Source organism: Schistocerca gregaria, chromosome 7, assembly GCF_023897955.1.
Source record: "Schistocerca gregaria isolate iqSchGreg1 chromosome 7, iqSchGreg1.2, whole genome shotgun sequence".
Taxonomy (NCBI): Eukaryota; Metazoa; Arthropoda; class Insecta; order Orthoptera; family Acrididae; genus Schistocerca; species Schistocerca gregaria.
This window is the reverse complement of record NC_064926.1, coordinates 538,873,578-538,901,105: the sequence shown is the minus strand read 5'-3', so window position 1 is coordinate 538,901,105 and position 27,528 is coordinate 538,873,578. Positions and strand designations below refer to the sequence as shown.

Genomic DNA, 27,528 nt, shown 5'->3' with positions numbered 1-27,528 from the left:
ATCACAGGTGTCACTGGATTAGAAGCATGTGGTCAGCACACCGCTCTCCCGGTCGTATGTCAGCTTATGAGACCGGAGACGCTACTTCTCATTCGAGTAGCTTCTCAGTTTGCCTCACAAGGGCTGAGTGCACACCACTTGTCAACAGCCCTCGGCAGCCCAACAGCACTTAACCTCGATGACCTGGCGAGAACCGATGTTGCCACTGCGGCAAGGCCGTTGGCATCTGAAATACAATACAAATGGAAAATCAGATCGCCCTTGTGGAAACACCTTCTGGACTCCTGCGACGATGGTGGTGGGGATACGTGTGCAAGATTTCGTTGCCTGTAGAAACGCTGCCTAATGCAGACAACCACAAGCGTGCTGCGAGCTACGTAGGTGGGGGCGGGTACTGACCGGTGTAGTCGTAGCACGGCGGCGCCTTGGAAGCGGAGTGCGCTCCCACGCCCACGCCGACGCCGACGGTCATGGACATGCTGGTGGCGGGCGGCGGCGGCGACTCCCCGTACTGGCCGTGGCCGTTGAGGGCGGCGGCGGCGGCGGCTGCGGCGGCGGCGCAGGCGGCGGCGGCGGCGGGCGACGCCTGGTAGCCGCCCCCGGGGGCGGGCGCCGGCGCCGGAGGCTGCGCCGGGCTGCAGGCGGGCGGCCGGGCGCCGTAGCCCAGCGACAGCGCCTCGTAGCCGTGGCCGGCGGGCGCGGGGGCGGGCGCGGGGGCGGGCCCGCGCGCCTGCAGCACGCACGCGGGGGCGGGCGCGCCGGCCTGCGGGGGCGGAGGGCCCTGCGGCGGCGGCGACATGCCGAACGTCGGCATGGCCGCCATGGGGCTGCAACAGCCGCAGCTACTGTCCAAGTCCCTGCTAAACGCCACGTGCGGCTGCCCTGTGCTGAGAACCACCCCGTACTCCAGGAGAACGTGTCCGACACTCACTACCTACACATCACATCATTTTATACATGCAAAAGAAGCAGCACATTTCAAGATTAAGTTCCTTAGAAAAAAGTAGAAATACATCCCAGCAAAGAGAAAGGTTCGTGGCATCTACCATTTTGCCGACTGTGTTTTAGGTTCCAGAATCAATCTTTCACTCGGCTGCTTAGTGAAAGATTCATTTTGACAGCAGTGCCTTAGGCTGTGGCTAATACATCTCTCCGCAAAATCGTTTCTTCCACGAGTGCTAGTGCCTCAAGGTATGCGGCACAAAAATGGTTCAAATGGCTCTGAGCAATATTCTGGGTTAGAGTAACGGTCTAATATACAGTTTTAATCTCTTAGTAAGTTTTATGTATTAAGATGTTTGTGACAAATTTTAACTTCCGTTCTTTTTAATGAAATGTCTAAGGTATTCAGACGCGGATATTCGCAACATTATTTTGGAATAAATTTAAGGTCACGGTTTGCAAGTCTCAATGCCCAATTAATCCACTGCAGAGAGCCATTTTAGATTTCTGAGATATCTTGTCACTGTAGGCGAATGACTGGTGGGGTTCTTAAGGTTTAGGAACTGTATCCGTTCATATTTTAGTTGTGTATAAATTACTAGCCACCTTACATTCAAAATGCAGAAGTAGTTCTCTTTGCTGATGATGCATCTAAGGAGATAGATCAATAAATGAACCTGAAATAAGCAAGTAGGAACAATAGAAACAGACAATCAGACAAACGGATGAAGATTTACAATAACTATAATAAGGAATGGACGGGCTACTTAGCACGTAATTTTGGATGGAAGTAAAAAAAAAGGAAGTCACGGAAACGCATGGTATCTACTTTTTTTTTCTTCTTCTTTATTTTGTTTCAGGCGGCGCCCATTTCACCGGATTCAGTTGTGCGCACTTTCTGACTTACACTTTTTAGAACAGTCAGGAACGGAAGCTTTACGAACGGTCATACATTAACGGTTGTTTGTTGTACTTCATCGTTAGTGCAGTTTTAAAGACGACGTTTATAACTTCCACTTGAATGCGTTTTACAGCTCAAATGGACGGATTTTGTGCACTAATATGAGCTGACGGTTACATTGTTATTTAACATATACATAACCATTCGAAACGCAAGCTGCCGTTCCGCTCTTCTTTGCTTTGTTTCAACATGATTTTTGAAGGGAAATACAAGGCATGCCGTAAAGATTGCTTAATTTACTACATTACGCATCATTTTAATGTCAGACAGTGCGAAGTATGTGTTTACTGAAAAACCGATGAGAGTAGAACATACGTTCAGATGATAATTTCCCTTCAGGTTCGAAGATAAATGTTTATCGTGTCGCCGACAACGAGATCATCAGAGATAACGCATAAGCTTGTATTCAGAATGTGTGAGGAGGAAATCGTCAGTTTCGTCTATGGAAAACGTAAAAGTGTATCACCAGAAAGAGATTTGAGGCGCTATCCTTTCGAATGAGAATCTGGTGTCTTGCCATGATGCCACTGGGGTCGGTGCTTCAGAATCATCAGTACTGTCAGTTCTTCACGTACGCCGTTCACTCCTTAAACGACCTGTACAAATATGGAATTAATGAAGAAAGCAAAAATTTAGGATCATACCTGGCTATGAAGATCGGGGGCAGACGGAACGCTTGGATGGAAGTGACTGATTGAACTCGGGGAGGTATGAAGAGCAGAAGTATTAGATACCATGAACGTACCGGTTGAAACATTGTACTCTGTTAGCGGAACAACTATTAGAAATACGGTACACCCTAGGGGACAGAAGTAAAACGTGAAATGGGGGAAAATGGAAAAATAGAAAGAAGTACGTTCTAGAACGTATTGTCACAGAAAAATGTTAGAAACTGAGTGGATGGATAACGATGGAAATGAGGGAATAACACAAAGGGTAAGGGAAGACACAAAATCTATGATAATGGAGGGGACAGGACGCGGCCTTGTGATACGGAACGGGAAGTAAGGACGAAGTTTTAAACGTCCTGTGGACAGTGAGGCCACCAACGACGAAGCGGAAACTCTGATTGTACAGAGGCTGTAAAGGAACTGCAAACGGTCTTATTGAGGTGGCGGGGGCCGGGGGCATAAAGTAACGTTGCTTGCAAAACTCAGGAAACGTAAATGAGGTCTGCTGGACGGAGATATGAACCTCTCTGTTTTAGAATAAGAGTCTGATACCTTAATCACTGAGCTACAACCCTTAGTGTGTTGGAAGATATCGAGAAGTACCTGACATCGGGAAATTAGTAGAAGACATCCTGGCTCTATATAAATCGCACTCATGCACACTTAGCAGACATAGAATATGATGAGCAAGGCAACAGTCTGAAAAGGAAACTTTTTTTGGAAAAGAAACAGTTCCTTGATACAGCAACAAAACTGGAAAACAATATTTCCACTTCTTTCGCGTCATTTGTCCGGAAAAAGTATAACAGCTCACTGTTATTCTCGTCTTTACCTCGTTTGTAACCAAGTAAGTAATGAGATAACAATGGTCAGCTTTAAGGTACCGGGGAGAGATTCGAGTACACCATTTAGTATCACTTAATGTCTCTTCTGAACGTAGTTCCACTACTTAACAACGGTTAGAGTTGGCCATTGTTACCTCGTTAGGTACTTGGCAACAAACGTAATCATCATAGGCCTGGCAGTACTTTAGTATCACTTTTTCATTCATTTCTTGCGGAAAGCAGAACGCACTGATTTAAATATTTGTTACTGCAGCATGGGAGTCTGGAGCGGATTTCTATTTGAAGTTATCCACCGAGAGTTCGTTATACGTCCCAGAAGGCACAACTCTATTACTGAATGTGTTTTTATCCACAATATTTCAAAGACTGGCTTAGCTGTGAACAGTAGTCTGAGATATTACCTTGGTCGGGACCTGTAAACATCTCATAATATAGCCCAACAATGATAAAAAGAGTAACATCTTCCCTGATTGACGTTTGTGGCCGGACAAGGGCAAAATGATCAGTCGGCAGCTGGTGGGAAAAAAAGACCCGGAAGTGCATCATTAACCACTCACGCGTTCATAACTTGAGAGCCTGACCCGAGACTGAATTTCGTTTTACCTACAATCGCCTCGACTGTGAAACGCCGAATATGGACAGGTCGCTGGTTCGAGACGACTTGGCGCTTGGAGGGATCCGAGTTCTGATGACCGAGATTCTGATTCTCCAGTACGACCACGGTCCTCCGACATACCGCCACGGAAGATTCGTGAGAGTGTACAGCAGCACGCCTCACTAGATGGGAGTTAATGTTTATATAGAAAACGTACCGCTGCCACAGTTCCGCTCAACCCGATTCAAATCATTGTTGTGGTATTCAGTCGACTAATGGAGCTTCTAAATCAGTCGTTGGGTTTTATTGAATTAGGGATTTATGTGCAGCTAGGATACTGTAGCCATCTCTCCGCTTGCCTGTCTTGTTAGTTTTTGTTAGCAATTAACTTTGTTTTTGTAGAATGTTGAGGAAAATATTTTGTAATTGGTGAATATTACATATTGAAGCGCCAAAGAAACTGGTATAGGCATGCGTATTCAATTACAGAGATATGTAAACAGGCAGAATACGGCGCTGCGGTAGGCAACGCCTATGTAACACAACAAGTGTATGGCGCAGTTGTTAGATGAGTTACTACTGCTACAATGGATGGTTATCAAGATTTAAATAAGTTTGGTCGTGGTGATATAGTCGGCGCACGAGCGATGGGACACAGCATCTCCGAGGTAGCGATGAAGTGGTGATTTTCCCGTACGACCATTCACGAGTGTGCCGTGAATACCAGGAATCCTGTAAAACATCGAATCTTCGAAATCGCTGTGGCCGAAAAAGATCGTGCAAGAACGGGACCAACGACGACTGAAGAGAACCTTTCAAAGTGACAGAAGTTCAACCCTTCCTCAGGTTTCTGCAGATTTCAATGCTGCGCCATCAACAAGTGTCAGCGTGCGAACCATTCAACGAAACATCATCGATGTGGGCTTTCGGAGCTGAAGGTCCACTCGTCTACCCTTGATGACTGCACGACACAAAGCTTTACGTCTCGCCAAGGCCCGTCAACACCGACATTGGACTGTTGATGACTGTAAATGTGTTGCCTGGTGGGACGAATCTCGTTTCAAATTGTATCGAGAGGACGGACATGTATGGGTATGGAGACAGCCTCATGAATCCATGGATGCTTCATGTCAGCAGGGGACTGTTTAAGCTGGTGGAGGCTTTGTAACAGTGTGGCGTGTGCAGCTGGAGTGATACGGGACACCTGATACGTCTAGATACGACTCTGACAGGTGACGCATACCTAAGCATCCTGTCTGATCACCTGCATCCATTCATGTCCATTGTGCATTCCGACGAACTTGGGCAATTCCAGCAGGACAAAGCGACACCCCACGCGTCCAGAATTGCTATAGAGTGGTTCTGCTGGCCTCCAAACTGCCCAGACGTGAACATTATTGAGCATATCTGGGATGTCTTTCAACGTGCTGTTCAGAAGAGATCTCCAACCCATCGTACTCTTACAGAGTTATGGACAGCCCTGCAGGATTCATGGTGTCAGTTCCCTCTAACACCACTTCAGACATGTTGTGTACATAGTTCCGCGTAGTCAGTGCGTACACAACTTTCCCACTAGAGCGCGCCCCGTTAAGCACAACAGCGCAGGCGCAGCGCTCGTCCGTCTCCACACTACGAGATGGCGCTGCCATAGAGACGGACCAAATTCTGCTTCCGCCGATCCGCGTATTAATATGTAACGCAGCCAATGAGATTGCTGCTAACATAGAACCTTTTCTCCTCACGGATCACACTTGCACAGTGATACACGAACGCGAGAGGTATTATAACGAGTGTACAGACCTCCGATTAGTCAGTCTGCATCAGTCTGTACCAGTCTGCATTTGTCTGCGCCAGTCTGTACCAGTGTGCATTTGTCTGTACCAGTCTATAGTTAAGTTTCAGTCTGAGCCTAATAAGATTACCACTTTCCTGTACGTAGCCATGAACATAAATGTATAGACACTTTTGTAAGTATCAGAGATATATGTGAGAATAAGATTAGCGTACTAATACCAAAGGAACTTCAGATTGTCAATTGTAAATAGCATCCAGAACCAAGTTAAGCAATTTTTATGCCTGTAATTATTTTTAATAAATGGGTGTGAAAATTAATCAAGCTCTGTTTAAAGTTGGTTACCGTCAATCTGCTATTCTAAGCGTGCAAGTGGCATTTCTATCGTCTGACCCAACGGCAGAAGATAAACACGCCACGATAAGGCTACGAGACATATTGCTGACCCTCGCCTACTTCGTTAGAGCGACAAGTCAAATAATCTGATGGTATGTGTACTGAAGGTCTTACAGTACGCGCACCACAAGACACAAGTCGTGTTGCGGCATTCGTGTGTGTTCGCGGGGACCCTACACGATATTAGGCACGTGTACCAGTTTCTTTGGCTCTTCAGTGTAAACCACCGGTTTTGTTTCATTCAAATTTTTATTTGAATGAGCACACAGTTATCTTCAATCTACTGATTTATTTTACTGATTGAATGACTATATATAGTTGGATTATTGCCATTTCCCACCTTATCATTTTGTGATAGGGCATTTGAAGGTAGAGATTCCGTTGAATTATTTACGGTTAGCGTGGGGTCTTAAGGGGAGTGTCGAGGAGTCTGGGTAGATCCATTACTCTGATGTGTGTTTCGCAGGGGGGTGTCGTGGGACCGTTTCTGTTCACAATATACATAAATGACCTTGTCGATGACATCGGAAGTTCACTGAGGCTTTTTGCAGATGATGCTGTGGTGTATCGAGAGGTTGTAACAATGGAAAATTGTACTGAAATGCAGGAGGATCTGCAGCGAATTGACGCATGGTGCAGGGAATGGCAATTGAATCTCAGTGTAGACAAGTGTAATGTGCTGCGAATACATAGAAAGATAGATCCCTCATCATTTAGCTACAAAATAGCTGGTCAGCAACTGGAAGCAGTTAATTTCATAAATTATCTGGGAGTAGGCATTAGGAGTGATTTAAAATGGAATGATCATATAAAGTTGATCGTCGGTAAAGCAGATGCCAGACTGAGATTCATTGGAAGAATGCTAAGGCAATGCAATCCGAAAACAAAGGAAGTAGGTTACAGTACGCTTGTTCTCCCACTGGGATCCGTACCAGATAGGGTTGATAGAAGAGAGAGAGAAGATCCAAAGGAGAGCAGTGTGCTTCGTTACAGGATCATTTAGTAATCGCGAAAGCGTTACGGAGATGATAGATAAACTCCAGGACTCTGCAGGAGAGACGCTCAGTAGCTCGGTACGGGCTTTTGTTGAAGTTTCGAGAACATACCTTCACCGAAGAGTCAAGCAGTATATTGCTCCCTCCTACGTATATCTCGCGAAGAGACCATGAGGATAAAATGAGAGAGATTAGAGCCCACACAGAAGCATACGGACAATACGAGACTGGAATAGAAGGGAGAACCGATAGAGGTACTCAAGGTACCCTCCGCCACACACCGTCAGGTGGCTTGCAGAGTATTGATGTAGATGTAGATGGGTTTCGCAGTCTCACGCACCGAGGGATATTGCAAGTTGAGTGAGGAACAAAATTTTACTGAGAGGCCGGTGTGAGTGCAGCGCGCAGTACCTGTAAGAGTCGGCGGGCAGGCTGGAGGCAGGGTAGGCGGCGGCCGTGGGGAAGGCAGCGCCGGCCAGCAGGCGCGACGTGGGTGACGCCGACGCCGACGCCGACGCCACGGCCACCGGCTCCGCGGACCGCCGCTGGCTGCGCAGCTTCTCCTCCCGCCGCCACTTGGCCCGCCGGTTCGAGAACCACACCTGCTCGACAACACGCACCGCGCTACAGCTCCCTACTCGCCTCCCGAGTGCAGTACTCGACCAGTAGTCATTTTATATCTCCGTTGATAAGTTTTCAGTAATATTTGAAATCTAAAGGTACTACACATCAAGAACTAAAATCATAATTCACGTTTAGAGTGGGAAATCTGGCTGGCTCTGAGCACATGGGAGTTAACTTCTGAGGTCATCAGTCCCCTAGAGTTAAGAACTACTTAAACGTAACTAACCTAAGGACATCACACACATCCATGCCCGAGGAAGGATTCGCACCTGCGACCGGAGCCGTCGCGCGGTTCCAGACTGTAGCGCCTAGAACCGCTCGGCCACTTCGGTCGGCAGAGTGGGGAATCTAAGACACTCTATTTCCAACATATCAGTAACGAGTAAATACACTGACGAAAATAAAATTCGCATCACAAAAAAGTAGTGTAACGAAATTTCGGGAATACATTTGTCTAGGTGGTTCATCACTAGGTAGGGTTGTCGGGACTCGAACTCAGCCAAAAATTGCGGCGCGAGGCCAACAGTAATTAGAAGCAACGAGTACACGTAACACGAAACTAGCACCACCTGAAGAAGAAAGCTAGGTCGTTCGCCAAAACATAGACCATAAAATGCAATCAACAACTCGGAGGAACACCCAGAAGTGCATCACTAACCGCTCACGCCTTGATAACTTCAGAGATTGACTCGGGACTGATTTTCGTTTTACCTACAATCGGCTCGATTGTGAAACGCCGTATATTGAGTACGAAGGCCAGTTCATTCTTCCTCATTCGGTCTTGCCTGGGCACACTGAAAGTGCCTCCGACACCTACGCATTATGTAGCTATTGGAACAAGCGAGTAGAAACAACAGATTCGTAGGCTGACTCTTATGACTACTTTTACGTATCGGTTGAGTTATTAATTCATTCAGTTGATCTTGGTTTCTCTGCCTTAAGCTTTCTGCAGTTAATTGGAGATGATTTTACACGAGACACGTTTCACTTTTATTTACAAAGCATCTCCTGCCGTCATTCTCTAAATATGGATAATGTGGCTACACGTTTGGTTCTTGTAGATTAAAACAGCATTTCTTTATATAGTTGCCGTGTCATTGATTACGGTGTTTCTGCCTCTTGTTTACATATTCACCAGACTATTAATATTTCCTTTTTTGTTAGCGGAGGCTGAGGTCGAAAAAAAACTTCGTTGTGCATATATACTTGGCAGTTCTTGACCTTCTTTCACTCCCTCTTAAGCTGCATTGGCATTATTTGCACTTCACCTCTCTTTTGTAATGATGAACATTCCAAGATCGAGGGTTGATGTAAGCGCGAGATAAGCCACTCCAAATGTGAAATGCTCGTACATCAATAACCCATGCAACTGCCACAAATTTGAGTGCAAGCATGCAAACGTTCACGCATTGTGTTGTACAGTGCCCGATGTCAGGTTGTGGGATGGAGGTACAAGACACTGCACTCGGTCGGTCAGATGACGCTCGAGTTGTGATGCAGCAGTGTCCCATTTGTGCTCGACTGGAGACAGGTTTGGTGATCGAGCAGAGCAAGGCAACACGTTGATAATCTGCAGAATATGTTGGGCTACAACAGCGGTATGTGCAGGGTGGCGCACGAAATGTGTTACCAATTGTTTCTTTCACAATTTACAACGCGCATTAGATATCCCGCTGGGATCTCTACAACAGTACCAGCAGAGCTTGCAAAAACAAATGAGTTAGTAAATGACGTGTAATTCACGATACTGCCGCTAGGAGACTATAAGCACCAATGGCTGACAATGGAAGACTGACGACACAGCAACGATCGGCAATTCTGTTACTTTTTCATGAAACGAAAAGCCTTGTTGTGACTCACAGGCGTTTTCGACAACAGTTTAACACACGATGGGTCACTTGCAGGAAGACCATCCACAGGTAGTACGATAAATCTGTACAGGAAGGAACAATATTGGACGCGAAGCGACCTCCGCCTAAGCCTGTTTGTTCGCCGGAGAATATTCAAGCGGTACGAGTTGCTGTACAGAGAAGTCCCGGGAAATCGTGTAGAAAGGGAGCAGTGCAACTGGGAACATCCAGACGTACGTTCAACACATTCTTAAAAGTGACCTCCATATGTACCGATACAAGATGACCTGTGCACAGAAGCTCACTGAAGAACACAAGCAGCAGAGACTACTGTTTGCTCAGTGGGCGGAGGATAGGGAAGAAACTCTCAACAACGTTTATTTTTCAGACGAGGCGCATTTTCATTTAGACGGTTCGGTTAACAAACAAAATGTACGCTTTTGGGCCACTGAAAACCCGCAAGTCCTTCATGAACGACAATATTATGCTCCGAGGATTACAGCGTGGGCAGCAATTTCCAGTCACGGATTTATTGGACCCTTTTTCTTCGAAGAAACTGTGAACAGCGAGCGTTATTTGAGCATGCTTCGAAATAGCTTCATTCCACAGCTTCTTGCTACTGCCTTGCCCTTCAACATGCAGTGGTTCATGCAAGATGGAGCAAGGCCACATACTGCAAACACTGTGTTGGAGTTTTACACGAGCATTTCGACATGCAGATCATTTCACTCAGGTTTCCAGGTGGCTTGAAAAAAATGGCTCTGAGCACTATGGGACTTAACATCTGTGGTCATCAGTCCCCTAGAACTTAGAACTACTTACACCTAACCAACCTAAGGACATCGCACGCATCCATGCCCGAGGCAGGATTCGAACCTGCGACCGTAGCAGTCCCGCGTTTCCGGACTGAGCGCATTAACCGCGAGACCACCGCGGCCGGCCCAGGTCGCTTGAATGACGGATAAAATTGGCCCCCCAATAGTCCAGGGTTAATGTCAAGTATGCCGTAGAAGATGCAGAGGGACTAATTTTGTGATGTCATTGAACATGTTTATTGGTACGGTTCGATAACTGCGCGGTTAGAGTTAAGTAGGTCCGTGCCAAGTCTGCGCTGAGATCTAAGGATAATTCTTTCTGGATTAAACATAGTAAACGTGATTGCAAAAGGATAGAAGTTAAATGAGCGATCCGGTCACATAACAGAGGTCATGACGTTACAATGAATTGCAAAAACAGCTCATGATGTTACTATTAAATAGGAAAAACTTCCCTAATACTCTGTATCCTATTTAATATTTACGTCACGTTCTGTCAAGCGCCGATAGAAAATTCAGTCAAGCTAATGATATTGTCACGTAGAAGAAGGTGTAATTAGATGAATGACGAACACTAACTTCACCTAACGAAGGTTTATTCAGCACTTGCACATACAAGAGCGCAGAGCGAACTGTCTCCGGCCAGAACACATACAAAATATATACAGCTACAGAACATTCCAGTACAATGATTGATATTTGTGGATACTTCTAGAATGTACTCGAACCGAATATAGAAATTAAAATTGTACAGTCCAGGTGAGTTGTGAACTCGCGACCCTCCCAGCAACAGATCAGTATCGTAACCACTACACCACGGTACTATACAGCTTCTTCTGCGACAGTATGGTAATGGTAGATGACAGAACTGAAGTTGGCTTGATAACAGATCCTTTCCAGACCTCAAATCAAAGAGAATTCTACTCCCTGCATTAGAAGCTAGGCAGCAAACAACTATTCTCTACTGTTGCTGACGTTTGACCAAAATGGGATGCAAGAGGACATGTCAACGCTGAATCAGATAATGTTTATGTGCAGTTCACTGGAAGTTTCGCGAAATTTGGTGACCGGCGATGTAAGTTTCAATATTTGATCACATGAAACGGTGTTTGAAAAACGACCGTGGTTCATCTCGTGAAAGTGATCTTTTCCAGGAGAGCATAGTGGTTCTTCATAAATTTTATTCTCTCATTTCAAATCAACTAATTTGTTCCCACGCCCTTACTTGGACATACTGTTCAGTTGTGGGATGAAGTCAACTGGAATTTCACAGCGTCTTACACGACATTACCGTATATAAATAAAATAATCTACATAAAATTCAGTAGTGCTTTTTACCAGATTTAGCAGCCTACCTTGGTAGGACGATATCACTTGGGGTTTTGAATATTGCGAGATAGTGTACGGTTGAGTGCTAGCTATCTCTCGGTGTGGGCGTGCAGTGTCCTATGGAGCTGAGGCCATGCACACGCGGCTAGGGTGGACTCACCTGTATCCTCGCTTCCGGTAGCCCGATCTTGGCGGCCAGTCGCTCCCTCGCAAACACATCCGGGTAGTGCGTGCGCTCGAACTCTGCAACAAGCACAGTGGCCTCTGTACAGGCAGGACAGGTGCTTCGTCCGTATAAAAAAAAGGACACGTGATGCATCCGAACAACAGGAAGAAAGAGAGGCGGAGGTCATAAAATTAGCCAGTAGTCCCAGTAAAGGAACCATTAATATTTTAGATGTTATACGGATTACGCCACTGCCGACTATACTCTTCAGATAATTTTCGGCAGTTATCAATACTGTATCATTTGAGATATTTCAAAGTTATGCAGACTCGAAAACAAAATATAATTAGACTTGTCCAAGTAATAATGTAGTGGTTTCTTATTTCCAAATACAATTTCTATAGTTTCAAGTAAAAGTTTTGTCAGAAAGAATAATCTGTCGTCAGTAAAGCAGCTGCCAGATGTCAGTTCATTTGTAGCATACTGGGAAAATGCAGACTGTCTGCAAAAGGGAGACTGTCTACAAAACGGAGACTGTCTAGGAATCATTTGAGCATTACATTTTAGAATATTGCTCATGTCTGTGGGTCCCATGTCAGATGCGACTAACAGGGGGTATTGAACGTATATAGAGAAGGGGGCACGATTGATGATAGGTTTGTTTGACGGGAAAGTGCCAGAACTATCGAAAAGCCTAAATTGGCATACTCTTAAAACTAGGTGTCTGTTTTCCCCAAGAACAAGCGTAGTTACGAAGTCTGGAGAACGAGTATCAAATGAAGAATCTAGAGACATCTTTCATGCTTCTACATATCGCTCTGAAAATGGCAGTCATATGTGACTGGAACAGTAAGAAATCCTAACTTGACGCAATGCTAAGTACCCTCTGCCATGCACTTCACAGTGATTTTCAGAGTATGGATGTAGGTGTAAAATTAATTTACAAGATTTCTTCGATGTACGTCTAGTTCCACAGAAAAATATTAATCGTTTATCAGGACGAGTGTAGGCTTAGTCAGCCTTAGATGTGACTTATCAGTTGTATACGTGCGCAGAGACACTTAATGCAATCTGCAAGACAGTGACTAGGTCAGGGCTTCTGATTTCCGCCTAGGACTGCAGTCACCTGTGCACGCTTTACGCCCCATCTTGCCGCGAACTTCTCCCATTCTGTAAGTTGCGTGCGGCTGGCACCGCATGGCCTGCCGGCATCCTGCACATAGTTTCCTCACACACCATCAACGCAGCGTTTACTCCGTAAAAAGCTGAAAACATCCGGTTTCCAGTATCTTTTCCCCTTATGTTCCAACGAGTATCATTCGCTGGTTGCTATTTCTACTGGAGACAAACTCCCGTTCTCTTTTGTGTCATTTTAAATGAGGTGCAGTGTTCTTGGAAAAGCGAAATTTATTTAGCATAAAACGCATCATTGAAAACCGACAAATGTACACGTATTTACGTATAAAATACGTTGAAACATGACTGTCACTGACACTGTCACGTGAAAGAATTTATCGGCCTTAAACAACATTTCAACGTTTTTCCAGTCTCATCGCTAAATGACATTTGAACGTAATTTTCCGGTCCGAGATGTATATAAGTTTCGTTCTTTGTAAATGTAATGCTGAGAATACTTATATCTTTTATCAAGACGAAATTCAGGGGAAATAAATACAAAAGTGATTAACAATACTGGTTGAACAGAGGAAGTATGATGCATTTCCTGTACGCCTAATACCAAAACAGGCAGACAACCAGTGCGTCAGAGAACAAATGAAGCAGAAATTAGATCTGTTTACGCCTTTGAGAAAAGTATGTGAAATCAATAAAACGTTGGAACTATTACCGTCGATTAGATCATCCTGAGTGAAAGTATTAAAGCGAATATACGATGTAAAGAATGTGATGGTGTTATTATTTGGAATGAAATTCTGGACGGTCGTAAGAGACTAGTGAGTGAGTGAGTGAGTGAGTAGATCAGTCAATAAGTCGTCGAAAGCTGGAAAAGGAAATTTTGTTTTACTACCGTCTCATTTAATTCAGATTAAATTTATATGACCGTGTCATATCAAGAATAATAGCTTGTTTAGTGAAACCACGACTCAATGTAGGGGAAAAACAAGCCAGGTAATACAGAATATTTTCGTGACCGTTGGAAAAATAGATTCAGGGATACTCAACAGAAAAATAGACCAAAGACCTTAAAAGCAAAGAGGAAAGGAGTTACTGATGTCTAGCGTTTAGACACCCTCAAACCCAAAACAATAAACTATTACAACTTTAAACAAAGCTGTGTGCAGCAACCGAGAAAATATTTTTATAGTAAAGGCAGCCCACTGGTTGCAATGGATTTTATAGTCTAATTGACCATGGTTTCGACTCCTAAATTAAAGGAGTCTTCATCAGAATTTATATTACATACGTAAAAAGTTGAGCATAACAGCTCTCGTCATACATCTCGTCATATACTGAAGCTTACAGTATACACAAGCAGCCCTTAGCGGTAATCTTTAATTTTTAACTAGAAATGACAGTAAAACTTTTACGTAGGATGTTTTATTACGTGACGTGGCCTTTTTGCGTTAAAATTGTAAGACGAGAGCTGTTATGCTCAACTTCTTACGTATGTAACATAAATTCTGATGAAGACTCCCTTAGTTTACGAGTCGAAATCATGGTCAATTAGACTATAAAATCCATTGCAACCAGTGGTCTGTCTTTCCTATAAAAGACTATTAGCTTTAGGCCGTAAACTATGCTTAAAAACTTTAGGTCATAAGCAAACACAAACTCCAAGTTAGTTTCACGAAACCGATTTCTTTCTTTCTTTGGGTATCATTATTTGAGAAAATGTAGAATAGAAATGCTTCTTGTTGTTAGGGATCAAATAATGTGCACAGAAATTCAGAACCCTGCGCTTCGTTAATCACAATTTAGATGTAGTCACAACTCCACAAGTAATTTTAATTAAGTATCATTAAGAATGTTTCATATATTCAACATCGTTTCCTAGATTTTTAAAAATAACGAATCAAAAACTGACTTTCTGAATTTAGCGGTTTTTTAATTAAAAATTTACAAAACTGTAACAAGAAAAGTTTCAGTAAGTATTAACAGATTTCGTTGACAACAGTGAGTTGAGTTTGTAACTAGTTATCCTCGGCTGAGGATACCGCGTGTTATTTATGAGGAAATTTAAGGCAATGGATCTGTTAGGCACAAAAATGCCGCCCAAGTAAGTGACTTTCGCAAATTTAATCCCAAATACAGTTTACGACAAGACGCACACTAAGCCAAGCCGTCACCACCGTGCCTTACACAGCTTTACGACGCGCGGGCGACCGAGACTCCGCTAAAGTGGCACGGCGCGGCCCACGTCCGCTTGTGACAGAAGTAGTTGGTCGACATTCCGAGATAGCGGCAGCTCGCCCGCGTGTACGCCTGACACACTGCCTGTACGGCAATAGCCCTTACAGTTATAGTGTTTCACTCAAGTAATGCTATCTCAATGTCTTGGAAATCGCTACAGGCATAGCGGATCAGCTGACTCTCTCTCTCTCTCTCTCTCTCTCTCTCTCTCTCTCTCTCTCTCTCCATAAGCTGTTCCGTCGGGAACCTGCAAGGAATTAGCGTGTAATGACTGGATGCAGTGAAATACGTCAGCTGGACTGCGTGTGAGGAGGTGCGCACTGGGCAGGTGCCAGTGAGCGAAGGGCAGGGGCGGCGGCGGCGGCGGCGGCGGCGGCGCCAGTAATTGCACTATCACCCTCGGCTGCGCCGCCTCCGCTGCAAACTATCGATTTTCGATAAGCGGCTCCTCACGCGACACCCGCCCCCACTTTCCTCGTGAATGCCAGGGGCGGCCCCGGCGACAAAAGGAGGCGCGCAGGCGGTCCGCCCCCGCGCTGGCAAGCGACGCCCGCACTGCCGCGCTTTCTGGCTGCGCGACTCGTCTGTCCCCGTGGCCCGCGGCGCCTTTCTTCTTGCTTGCGAGGGAATACAGCCATTGTGTGACCTGGTCGGTAGCGTGCTGGTCCATCTTTGGAACGCAGTAGAGGAGCGGTTTTGCGCCCTGCGGATTCGGCAAGTCCTAGGTAGACTTCCGAAGGTATGTAGCACCACACGTCCCCGAACGTGTCGAACAATTCCCGTAAATTATGGGCCAGTGTTTTGTCAGCGTCAAAGAGGCACATGATAGCGTCGCAGATGCGTTCCGTTGGGTTCAGATCAAACGAATTAGGTGGCCAGGATGTCAACAAGAATCAGCCATTACGCTCCCGAAACTACTGAAGCACGAGTCTGGCTTTGTGACACGGACAGTTATCCTGGTGGAAGATGCCATCCCAGTCGGAGATGACATCAAGTATGAAGGGATGCTTGTGGCCTTCAATAATGTTCACGTAGTCCCAAGACGTTATGATACCTTCCTTTTCTACCATATGCTCCATGGAATTCCTGGTTAATGTCTCCCGTAGCACAATACCACCCCTACAGGTATTCGTCCGCGAGACGAAGGACATCCAAGCCCCAGGCAGGATACGAACCTGCGACCGTAGCGGTCGCGCGGTTCCAGACTGAAGCGCCTAGATCCGCTCGGCCACACTTGTCGGCGCTCCATCTAGTGCCATGGAAGTTATTCTGCGATGTCTTAAGAGATGTCCTGCCAACCTGTTCCTTCTTCTTGGCAACGTTTTCCATATATTCCTTTGCTCCCCGATTCTCCGGAGAATCACCTCGTTCCTTACCTGATCAGTCCACCTAATTTTCAACCTTCTTCTGTAGCACCACATGTCAAATGGTTCGATTCTCTTCGTTTCCGGTTTTTGCACAGTCCATGTTTACCATACTGTTCTGTGCTCCAAACGTACATTCTCAGAAATTTCTTCCTCAAACTGAAGCCTGTGTTTGATACTAGTAGACTTCTCTTGGCCAGGAATGCCCTTTTTGTTAGTGTTAGTCTGCTTGTGATGTCCTACTTGCTCCGTCCGACATTGGTTATTTTGCTGCTTAGGTAGCTACTTCTTGATCAGCCATCCTGATGTCAAGTTTTTCGCTGTTATCATTTCTGCTGTTTCTCATTACTTTCGTCTTTCTTCGAATCATGGTCTTAGTGGCCGGAATATCTGCGCATTAAAGAACGCTGCTCTTTAAAAAGCCTCTGTTGCTGAATTGCGATAACTTTATACTTTTCCATTAGATTTCTAAGTCGCTGCCCAAGTATAGGACGATCCGCTGACAGAGTTCTACACGGCGGTTGTAAAGATTGTAAGCAGTAATAGATGAATAAATCCCCAAATATACGCAATGTGTCCAAGAGAACCCCACTTAGAGAGCTGGCCTGTAGTCTAAATCTCTCCAGAGTAAAGGCAGTTCAAGGCTTTCAGCGTATTCCATTCTTGTGAGAGACTTGATCTCTTTCTCGAGAAAAATGACATTTCACTGACCATTTCATCGTGTGACTGTTGGCGTCACATCTGGATGGTGTTGCTGTTGGCAACAGACTCCTCCTTGGTCCTAAACTCTTGTGCGATTGCTGCTAATCGTACAGCTGTAAAGTCTTTTCGCATGAATTGTGGAAGATACATATAGGTTATCCACTGGTGTGGCTTCTACACCCCCTGTAGTGATTCGACAGTTTATTTACTGAGATGTCCGCATGTTTTGAATGAACAGAACCAGATCAAAGTGGGGAAGCATCTTCAGCCACTGGAGAGCAAAGTGTAACAACCGGTAGTTACACCGCGTTGTCGCACGGCGCCCCGCTTCCAGCTGACGGGTTTGCAAGAGAACCTGCTACGACCTGTCACTTCGCCACAAGGAAGAGACACTGCCCAAAGTTACTCCAAGGTATTTAAACGTATAGCAATGCTCCAGTGCAGTCTCATCCGATATGATATTCATTTTACATCTATGTCTTCTATTTAGAAGATGGAAACAACCCACGGCGGTTTTCGATGAGATTGGTTTCAGCCTAAATTCCTGATGGCGATCAATGAACAGCTCTACTGCAACTGTTGTGATCTTGAGAAGGTGTAGAATAAGAAAAAAAAGGATCGTACAGTTCCTGTAAAAGTTGTCCTAGGCTCGAGTATCTAGCATAATGTAGAGCTAGTTAGTACCCGAGATAATTGAAGTCGTTTGTTGATTCCCTGCAACGTTCGCGTGGTTCACCCCTCACGTGTCGCAATGTATACATCCCACTGGGTTGGGTCGAGCTTCACTTGCAGGAACACTGCCAAAAAAAGACGTTTCCGCGTATCGTGAGGTACTGGGGCAGTCTATGTTAGGAATACGTCTCATCACCGTCATTTGGTGTGTGTGTGTGTGTGTGTGTGTGTGTGTGTGTGTGTGTTCTTCGAGTTTGGATGCCATTCTGCTTGTCGAAATACTATTGAGATTTATGCAGCTAATAAACTTAAGAATCTCGGAATTCTGTCTTGAAGTAATGTAGAAATCGGTGTCAAGCTGTTAAATAAACTAAGCTTGTGACAAATGGATCTAACGAAGAAAGAGGAGGAACTAGCGTTTAATGTCCCGTCGACAACGAGATCGTTAGAGACGGAGCACAAGCTCGGATTAGGGAAGGATGGAGATGGAAATCGGCCATGCCCTTTCAAAGGAACCATCCCGGCGTTTGCCTGAAGCGATTTATTGAAATCATGGAAGGCCGGACGCGGGTTTGCACCGTCGTCCTCCCGAATGCGAGTACTGTGGTACTAACCACTGCGCCACTTCGTCCGGTTAACGAAGTTCTATACGTCCTATCAGCATATATGTAAGGAAGATAGGAATGTGAGATGGTGGCAAATTATCGATGCTGATTTAGATTTCACAACTGACGTCTAAAAATTCATGTCCGATAGTAATGCGTTACAGAATAGCGAAAAAATCAGTATGCTAATACCTGTAATGTCATAAATATTAGTCAATAAATAATTAATAATTAACATTACATATCTCAAAAATTAGTTACAGACACTAAAAACAACATTTTGAGAGATGTTTCCCCTTCAGTCTATTGAATTGCTGACAGATAGCGTATCCTGATTTTGTGAACCTTCTTTCAAAAGCTGACGATGTGGCTATACAGCTCAAATACTTCAGCGCAATTTTTGTAGCTTTAGATAGGTAATACCGAAGATGTGATTCCATATTTCCTTTGGATTCTGTTTACAATCCGAAAGACCTTTCGGATAATAAATCAACTGTGATGACGGACCTGTTTGTGCTCTTGTCTGACTATTATTCTTTTCTTGTGCTACTTTTTAATGTTCACTCCATAAATCAAATTGGTTTCTCTGTTTTTCTGTAATGTATCAGCGTTTTGCCCTATCCTCACTGACAAACATTTCAACAGCTGCAAGCAAATCCTTTATGGTTTTGATTGACTTCGAACATGCTAAAGAGTCTTTAAAGTATATGTTTTTGAAACTAGACCCGAGCAACGTTAATATGGCTAAAATGTTCAGTTGACAGTGCTTGTTTGATTTATGTTACGATATTTCTCATCAGTTTCTCTCCAATAGTCTGTACTGATTGATTGACAGATATTTTGATATATATCATTCTTGTTATTGCGCATTAGTTTACTGTTTTCATCGCATTTTCCCACGCAAATTTCACAAGTAACCACTTACACAGTATAGGACACAGAATGTCACAAACACGCGCTGTTAACACCAGTGGTGCACTAGTATGGCGTTTAATAATAGAACCACAGCGATGTCTTCTGAGTGATTTCTTGATCACTGTGAATACTTGCAAGCAGGAGAAGATATTGGTAACCTGGGATTTGTCCCAATCACCGGAATTTTAACCAGCATGGCGAACTTACTTTCTGCCCACCCCCCCCCCCCCTTTTCATCCCCCGGTAATGACGTTGCTTATTGGTATGCGAAACTTGTGTGATTTTCCCCTATAGTATCTTGTTAGCCAGTGTAAATTTTTAGATTTCAATATTGTTAGAGCTTATTATATTCCAAACTGCATCCAGAAATTATCCCATTTGTGTAACGATCCTTTGTTGCTGATGATTTTTATTGGATAAAAACCGCCCCACATTGAGGAAACATATCAACAAGTTGATTCTGTTTTTGGTACATGATGGACAAGTTAAGAAAGGAAAACCTAGAAGCTAATAAATGTTTATTTCACGGACCATAATTATATTTTAGTTTTCTCCAAAAACCAGTGGCGATAGCACTGCCTACTTGAGAAACGATTATTGTAAATTTGATAGGATGCGTTGCTTTGATTGTATTGTTGAAATCACGATACAAATTTCCGTTGCGCACTTGGTATAATTTAATGTGCCACATTCTTGTAATGACTTCACACGACATTGTATTCAATGGAACCAGGATAAAACGAGGATTTTCTGTTCCTATCACTTCAGAAAAAAAAGAGACCTTTTAACATATTCCAGTCCAGGGGTCGCATCTCGGAACCTTTCTGAAAGCGGATTGATTGCGATTCGGATTTCATTATTGCAGCTGGAGTAGTCAGAAGTTTAATCTTGTCTCTGGGACAAAGCGAGGCTGGTGGCCTTCAGTTATGCTGGTTTTACATGTATAGCAGTGCAGAGAATTAATCCGGGTAAGGTAATAAATGTTTCCGATTGAATCCTGTGAAGCACCGAAAGATATACAGCCTTTGTGGTGTGCGTCACAACACATGACACTACAGATCTTACTCTCAGCGATCGTCTTCGGCGTGGAGTAAGTTACTACACTACTGGCCATTAAAATTGTTACACCACGAAGATGACATGCAACAGGCGCAAAATTTAACCGTCAGGAAGAAGATGCTGTGATATGCGAATGACTAGATTTTCACAACATTCAAACAAGGTTGGCGCCGGTGGCGACACCTACAACGTGCTGACATGAGGAAAGTTTCCAACCGATTTCTCATACACAAACAGCAGTTGACCGGAGTTGTCTGGTGAAATGTTGTTGTGTTGCCTCGTGTAAGGAGGAGAAATGCTTACCATCATGTTTCCGACTTTGATAAAGGTCGGATTGTAGCCTATCGCGATTACCGTTTATCGTATCGTACCATTGCTGCTCGCGTTGGTCGAGATCCAGTTACTGTTTGCAGAATACGGAATCGTTGGGTTCAGGAGGGTAATACGGAATGCCATGCCTGATCCCAACGGCCTCGTATCACTAGCAGTCGAGATGACAGGCATCTTATGCGCATGGCTGTAACGGATCGTGCAGAGACGTCTCGATCCCTGAGTCAACAGATGGGGACGTTTGCAAGACAACAACCATCTGCACCAACAGTTGGACGACGTTTGCAGCAGCATGGACTATCAGCTCGGAGACCGTGGCCGCGGTTACCCTTGACGCAGCATCACAGACAGGAGCAGCTGCGACGGTGTACTCAACGACGAACCTGAGTGGACGAATGGCAAAACGTCATTTTTTCGGATGAATCCAGCTTCCGTTTAGAGCATCATGATGGTCGCATCCGTGTTTGGCGACACCGCGGTGAACGCACATTGGAAGCGTGTATTCGTCATCGCCATACTGGCATATCACCCGGCGTGATGGTATGGGGTGCCATTGGTTACACGTCTGGGTCACCTCTTGTTCACATTGACGGCACTTTGAACAGTGGACGTTACATTTAAGATGTGTTACGACCCGTGGCTCTACCCTTCATTCGATCCCTGCGGAACCCTACATTTCAGCAGGATAATGCACGATCGCATGTTGCAGGTCCTGTACGAGCCTGGATACACAAAATGTTTGACTGCTGCTTTGGCTAGCACATTCTCCAGATCTCTCAGGAACTGAAAACGTCTGGTCAGTGGTGGCGGATCAACTCTTTCGTCACAATACGCCATTCACTACTCTTGATGAACTGTGGTATCATGTTGAAGCTGCACGGGCAGCTGTACCTGCACACGCCATCCAAGCTCTGTTTGACTCAATTCCCAGGCGTATCAAGGCCGTTATTACGGCCAGAGGTGGTTGTTCTGGGTACTGATTTCTCAGGATCTATGCACCCAAACTGCGTGAAAATGGAGTCACATGTCTGTTCCAGTATAATATATTCGTCCAATGAATACCCGTTTATCATCTGCATTTATTCTTGGTGTAGCAATTTTAATGGCCAGTAGTGTAGTATTATCGCAGTTGGTTGCCAGAAATTTAATGGCTTATTCATTGTGCTGGGAGAAGTGAAAAATATTTCAGAGGAATTTAATAATTCGTAGCTGCTTGCTTGAGTATATGCAAGCTATAGATAATACATGACGAAGTTAGTGAGTACCTTTTCATCCGTGGGCCGCAAACGGAGCCGAATGTTCGTGAGGTATGTCGGGCAAGGCAACTAGTGTGACGTCACAAGTTCGTTGCGGGGGCCCGTATTTCTCACGGGCCCCGGTTGTGGGCACTGCCGCTTGTGGAGTTGGCGCAACACAACGGAGGCTTCGTCGGTGTCCAGCTCGCGCCCCATCACCACTGGCAGGTAAGCAGTGCACGGAGACGTAGAGCTGCGTGCGTAGGGGGAGGGGGGGGGGGGGGGGTGCGTACCTTTCTCGAGTGAGTCGATCTGCTCGTTGGTGAAGGACGTCCTGTTGCGCTGCAGCTTGCGCTTGAGCCGCAGGCGCGCCTGGTCCTCGTCGGCGCCGCCCGCGCTCGAACCCGCGTTGCTGTTGTCCCCGGAGGCCGTCTCGTCGCCCGTGCCGTCCAGCTCCGACCCTGCAACCGCCACCAGTCCGCCTCTGTACGTCCTCACCCACATCAACATCTACTAGGCGTACGACATTCGTATTCACAGGATACGTAAATTAGTATGCTCTGCAGAGAAGATTAGCAATTGGACCACTTCGGGCATCGGGTTCGATATCGCGACGCAACACCACCTACCGGAAAAATGTGCCCCCCGGCTCTCGTTGCCACTATAAACTGAAGGTAATGGATCAATATGAATTGAGCAGACATGGAGGACACTTCGCAGGCATTTGCGCGAACCGTCAAATCAGTGAGTTTGAAAGAGGGCGCATTATTGGCATGGGAGAATGTGATACATCTATGCGGGAAATTGCTAATCATAAGAGACGAAGTGCTTCGACAGTGCAACGGCCGTGTGCGAATGATCCACAGAAGGCCGTAGAACACGACGAGATGAGTCATTTCGCGCCATCCGGACCACCTCACCGGAAGATCGACACCTCATCCGAATGGCATTTCAGTACATATGTGTCCTCCTCTGTTCTAGTGGAACAGTGTAACACATCGTACACTATCAGGGGTGGCAGTCTGACGCCGGCTATTACGGCATGGGTTACGTGCCCGTCGTCCACTTTTTCCCCTATCTTTGACGAATGTGTAGAAACACACTAGACTGCAATGAGGAGGAGGAGGGGCTGGCCGGAATGGCCGAGCGGTTCTAGGCGCTACAGTCTGGAAACGCGCGGCCGATACGGTCGCAGGTTCGAATCCTGCCTCGGGCATGGATGTGTGTGATGTTCTTAAGTTAGTTAGGTTCAGTAGTAGGTCGTTTGAGTAGGGGACTGATGACCTCAGATGTTAGGTCCCATAGTGCTCAGAGCCATTTGAACCATTTAGTACTGCTGGGTCATGGCTCTGTCTTTCCTTATTGGCAGTGTTAGTTGTACTTTAACAGTGATGCACACCAACATATATAAGTTTACCGATGAACAGTTGGCTGCTATGCACCTCGTGTATGGGTTCACTGAGATGCAAAGCGACTCTACCCTGAGATGCGACGCCCACCACTGCACAGTACTATTGCATGTGTAGATAGGCGTCTACGAAAAACACAAGTCTTTCGCCATAGACCTGAAGTGTCTGCCCGTTAAAACATAGCAGCTAGGACCTTACCCCTTGTTACCAACCATTTCACACATTAATTTATTGAAAAGCTAATAACATATCAACCGGCAATCCTAAGCATGGCTGGATATGGGCAATACTTTTTAACACCACAGGCACTGTAATATCGTACTAGTACCCTGTCAAAATTTCGACTAAGTCACTTAATAGTCTTCCTGAGCCTGAAGATCCGTATCACGTATGGTAGAAATACACAATGATTTCCTTATTGCTAGGAAGAATTTATGCGGTTCAAATCGCTCTGAGCACTATGGGACTTAACACCTGAGGTCATCAGTCCCCTAGAAAGTAGAACTAATTATCCTAACTAGCCTAAGGACATCACACAAATCCGGGCCCGAGGCAGGATTCGAACCTGCGACCGTAGCTGTCGGCCGTTCCAGACTGAAGCGCCTAGAACCGCTCGGCCACACTGGCCGGCGAAGAATTTATATTCGTATAGTTCGAATAATCCACTAAAATGTAATATATATTGTTATAATCACGTGTCTGACTATTTTGATTTTGGTTGAGACTTGTTTATAATGTAATTTTAATTTACTATTTATTCAGTGTTACTTACTGTCCTGTCATCTGCTAAAATTCGTTGTAATTGTATTAATTTCTGTTGTTACCAATTACGTCATTCTAGCAAAATCTATATAAGGCACATATGGAGCTACTGTTTTACGCTCAGTTATGCTTGAAGTATCGACGGGGCACCTGTGTTGATCAGTTAACATGTAATCGATTCTTAACGGCGCACACTGTAACAGCTCGGTACAGTTGTACTCGAAAATAAACAAAACTAAAGCTCAAAACAAAGTGTGGCACCAATTAATGTGATCAGTATTTGTACCTCCAGGGCGTTAATTTATTCTTGTTTTCTATAACAACTGCAGGAAGGTCAACTCTTCGAACCTGACAACATGAGTTACGTATTTGATCCCAATCCAAGAACACTCTCTTTTTATTTGGAAACTTCTCACAGTGCATGTTATAGGATTTTTCATTGTTGTGAAAATACTTTCAAATGGTTCAAATGGCTCTGAGCACTATGGGAGTCAACTGCTGTGGTCATTAGTCCCCTAGAACTTAGAACTACTTAAACCTAACTAACCTAAGGACATCACACACATCCATGCTCGAGGCAGGATTCGAACCTGCTACCGTAGCAGTCGCACGGCTCCGGACTGCGCGCCTAGAACCGCGAGACCCCCGCGGCCGGCGAAAATACTTTCATAGACACACAGATAATTAATGTAACAAACCGAATAAATCATAATTACGTTATTGCTCTTAAACGACGTATCAAAATACGCAGGAAATACTCCTGAGCATCTTCCGACATTTTGTCGCTGAAGTTCGGGTTCGCCTTGTTATATAGATGCACAGCGGTGGTCGGAATGACAGTGTTGGAAGCAGTGGCAGATTTGTGGCGGAGCCGCGTGGTGTGGAAACTAGGAGGGTAACGTAATGAAGGTCGGTGATAGGGTGTGATAAACAGAGCGTGAAGTCAGGAGAGGAAAGGCCTCAGCTGATGAGAGGGGTAGATTTCGGGATCGGGGGGAGAGAATATGCCTACGTTGCGTTGGGGTAGAATATGGAATATGTGGCGGGAGTACGCAGCATAGAGTTGGAAGCGGCTCACTTTGGTAAGGATCCGTAGATGGTGGTTCGCTTAGATGTGGTTTGGAGGGATTACGGAACTTGGAGATATTCTGGGAATTTGGGCAGTTGAAGGATGTAGCTCTGTGACGAGGTAGGAGCTTGTGAAAGAGCACTCGGTTTGATAACTCTCACCTAATATCATAATCAATGATTCTGTGTGGGTTGATTGTATCTTTGTGTCTAACGTTTGGATTACTACGTACTAGAGTCTCCATGGGGAGTTGTCATGACGTCCTCCATGTTAGTTGCCCCAAACATTAGCTTCTGGTGGAAATGCTTTGATAAAAAAAAAAGCTGAATGGGTTATTTAGGGGTGTACTAATTGTTCTAATTATCGTCTGCGATATAGAGGATAAAGAAATCGTATTTCATTCATAAGCGGACTTTTTCAAGCGATATTTTCTTTTATATTTGGTACATGAATTTTAGTTGCATTGTTTGCTTTTACTGTAGTGATTCTGTTTCTGTTATTTGACTTACGATTTCCTACCTATCAAACCAGTCGGGGTGAAGGTTGTGAGGAGGAGGGATTGTACACCGATCAAACATTGCAAAATACATCCTCAGTAGAAAAACGTAGACGAACCATAAGTTTTGTCACTCCATATTAAGGAAAATACTGGACTACGAAAGCAGCCTTGGTTATTCGAAACTTATAACAAAAATAAAGTTACATTAATGAGGCGAAATACGTCATATTATTGGATCAAATATGCAAATAAGACCAGAAAAACTACTGAAAATGCCTTCCTGCTACTCTGTTATTCAAGAACGCACTGTAACGTTTTAGTACTAAAACAACAGTTGCGTGCACGCCACAGGAGTTAAGAACAATAAGGAATGGTAAACAGTAGTCTGCTTATGTTTTGGGGCATCTAACATAGCGGCGCCGAGAACAGTACAACGTACAGCGTAAAGTCTGCAGCGCCGTCTCCCCTTGTTACCTCCATGAACGTCTCTTTTGGCGCCAGCGTCTGTGGAGGTCATTCAGTTGTTTCCTGATACGGGTGTAATTAGCCGAACACCGGTTCGAAATAAAGAAATATTAACGGTGTCTGTTTTCCAACGTTAAATACGAACCAGACTGTTTATTTAATCAATCTCGATAAGTAACTGCTGCCCTTTCTTCTACATTTTCTTATGAGTGTGTTGTGGACACTCATGCCATAAAAATAATGATAGCCATTATGTGGTGCGTGCATAAGTTTCTCGTTTGACTACCACTCAGGCACAATGCAATACGTCGATTGGCTTGCTTAATCAGCCGATTTTAATTCCACAGAAAACGTCTTTGTCTATGGGGAAAGCAGGTGAAGTAGCAATCAACATGTCCGCAGTTTGCTAGCTCTCTAGTGTCTTCGACGATATTTTTTTTTCAACTTCAGATCGGTTGCAAAATTAAAACCACAGCGAAAATGCGATGAAGCTTTGCGCAGATGTGTTGTGCAGTGACCTTAGCATGCCCATGTATCGCGTCAAGTCACACTTTTCGGTATTGAGCACGCAGTGAGCACGTAAAGGGGCCTAGAAAATGGCTCCCTCCAAGTGTGAGGTGCGTGCTGAGATGTTTCGCTTAATTTCACGCAGCCCATATGACGTAACTGCCTTGTGTTTCCTTTTTCATGACCATTGTCGGCCGCATACAGCAGGTGCAACGAAGCAGCTCCTGCAGCGTTTTCGACGGGAAGTGTGATCACCATCACACAGCCCGGACATGGTTCCCTCTGACTTTCATCTCTTCGCTCACATGAAGTGCTGGCTATGAGGACAGCACCTTGGAGTCATGGACTGTGCGGCTGGTCCGGGCGAAGGTTCGAGTCCTCCCTCGGGCATGGGTGTGTGTGTTTGTCCTTAGGATAATTTAGGTTAAGTAGTGTGTAAGCTTAGGGAGTGATGACCTTAGCAGTTAAGTCACGTAAGTTTCCACACACATTTGAACATTTTTGAGCATCTTGGCATAAACAACGAAGTGCAGACCAGCATAGGAAATTCTATGACGATGGTATTGGCAAACTGTTACCACGCTA

The 27,528-nt window shown here is 45.0% G+C and overlaps 1 protein-coding gene across 1 annotated transcript in view; it reads right to left on the bottom strand.

Moving 5' to 3' along the window:
* Positions 1-762: 762 nt before the first annotated feature.
* LOC126281621 (paired box protein Pax-6-like) overlaps positions 763-27,528 on the bottom strand; it is a 411,130-nt gene continuing 384,364 nt past the window's right edge. The window contains exons 9-12 of the mRNA XM_049980743.1: positions 22,526-22,693; positions 11,976-12,058; positions 7,609-7,799; positions 763-882 (exon numbers count right to left, since the gene is read on the bottom strand). Coding sequence (XP_049836700.1) covers positions 861-882; positions 7,609-7,799; positions 11,976-12,058; positions 22,526-22,693 — 464 coding nt within the window. The 3' untranslated portion in view covers positions 763-860. The remainder of the gene's footprint in view (positions 883-7,608; positions 7,800-11,975; positions 12,059-22,525; positions 22,694-27,528) is intronic.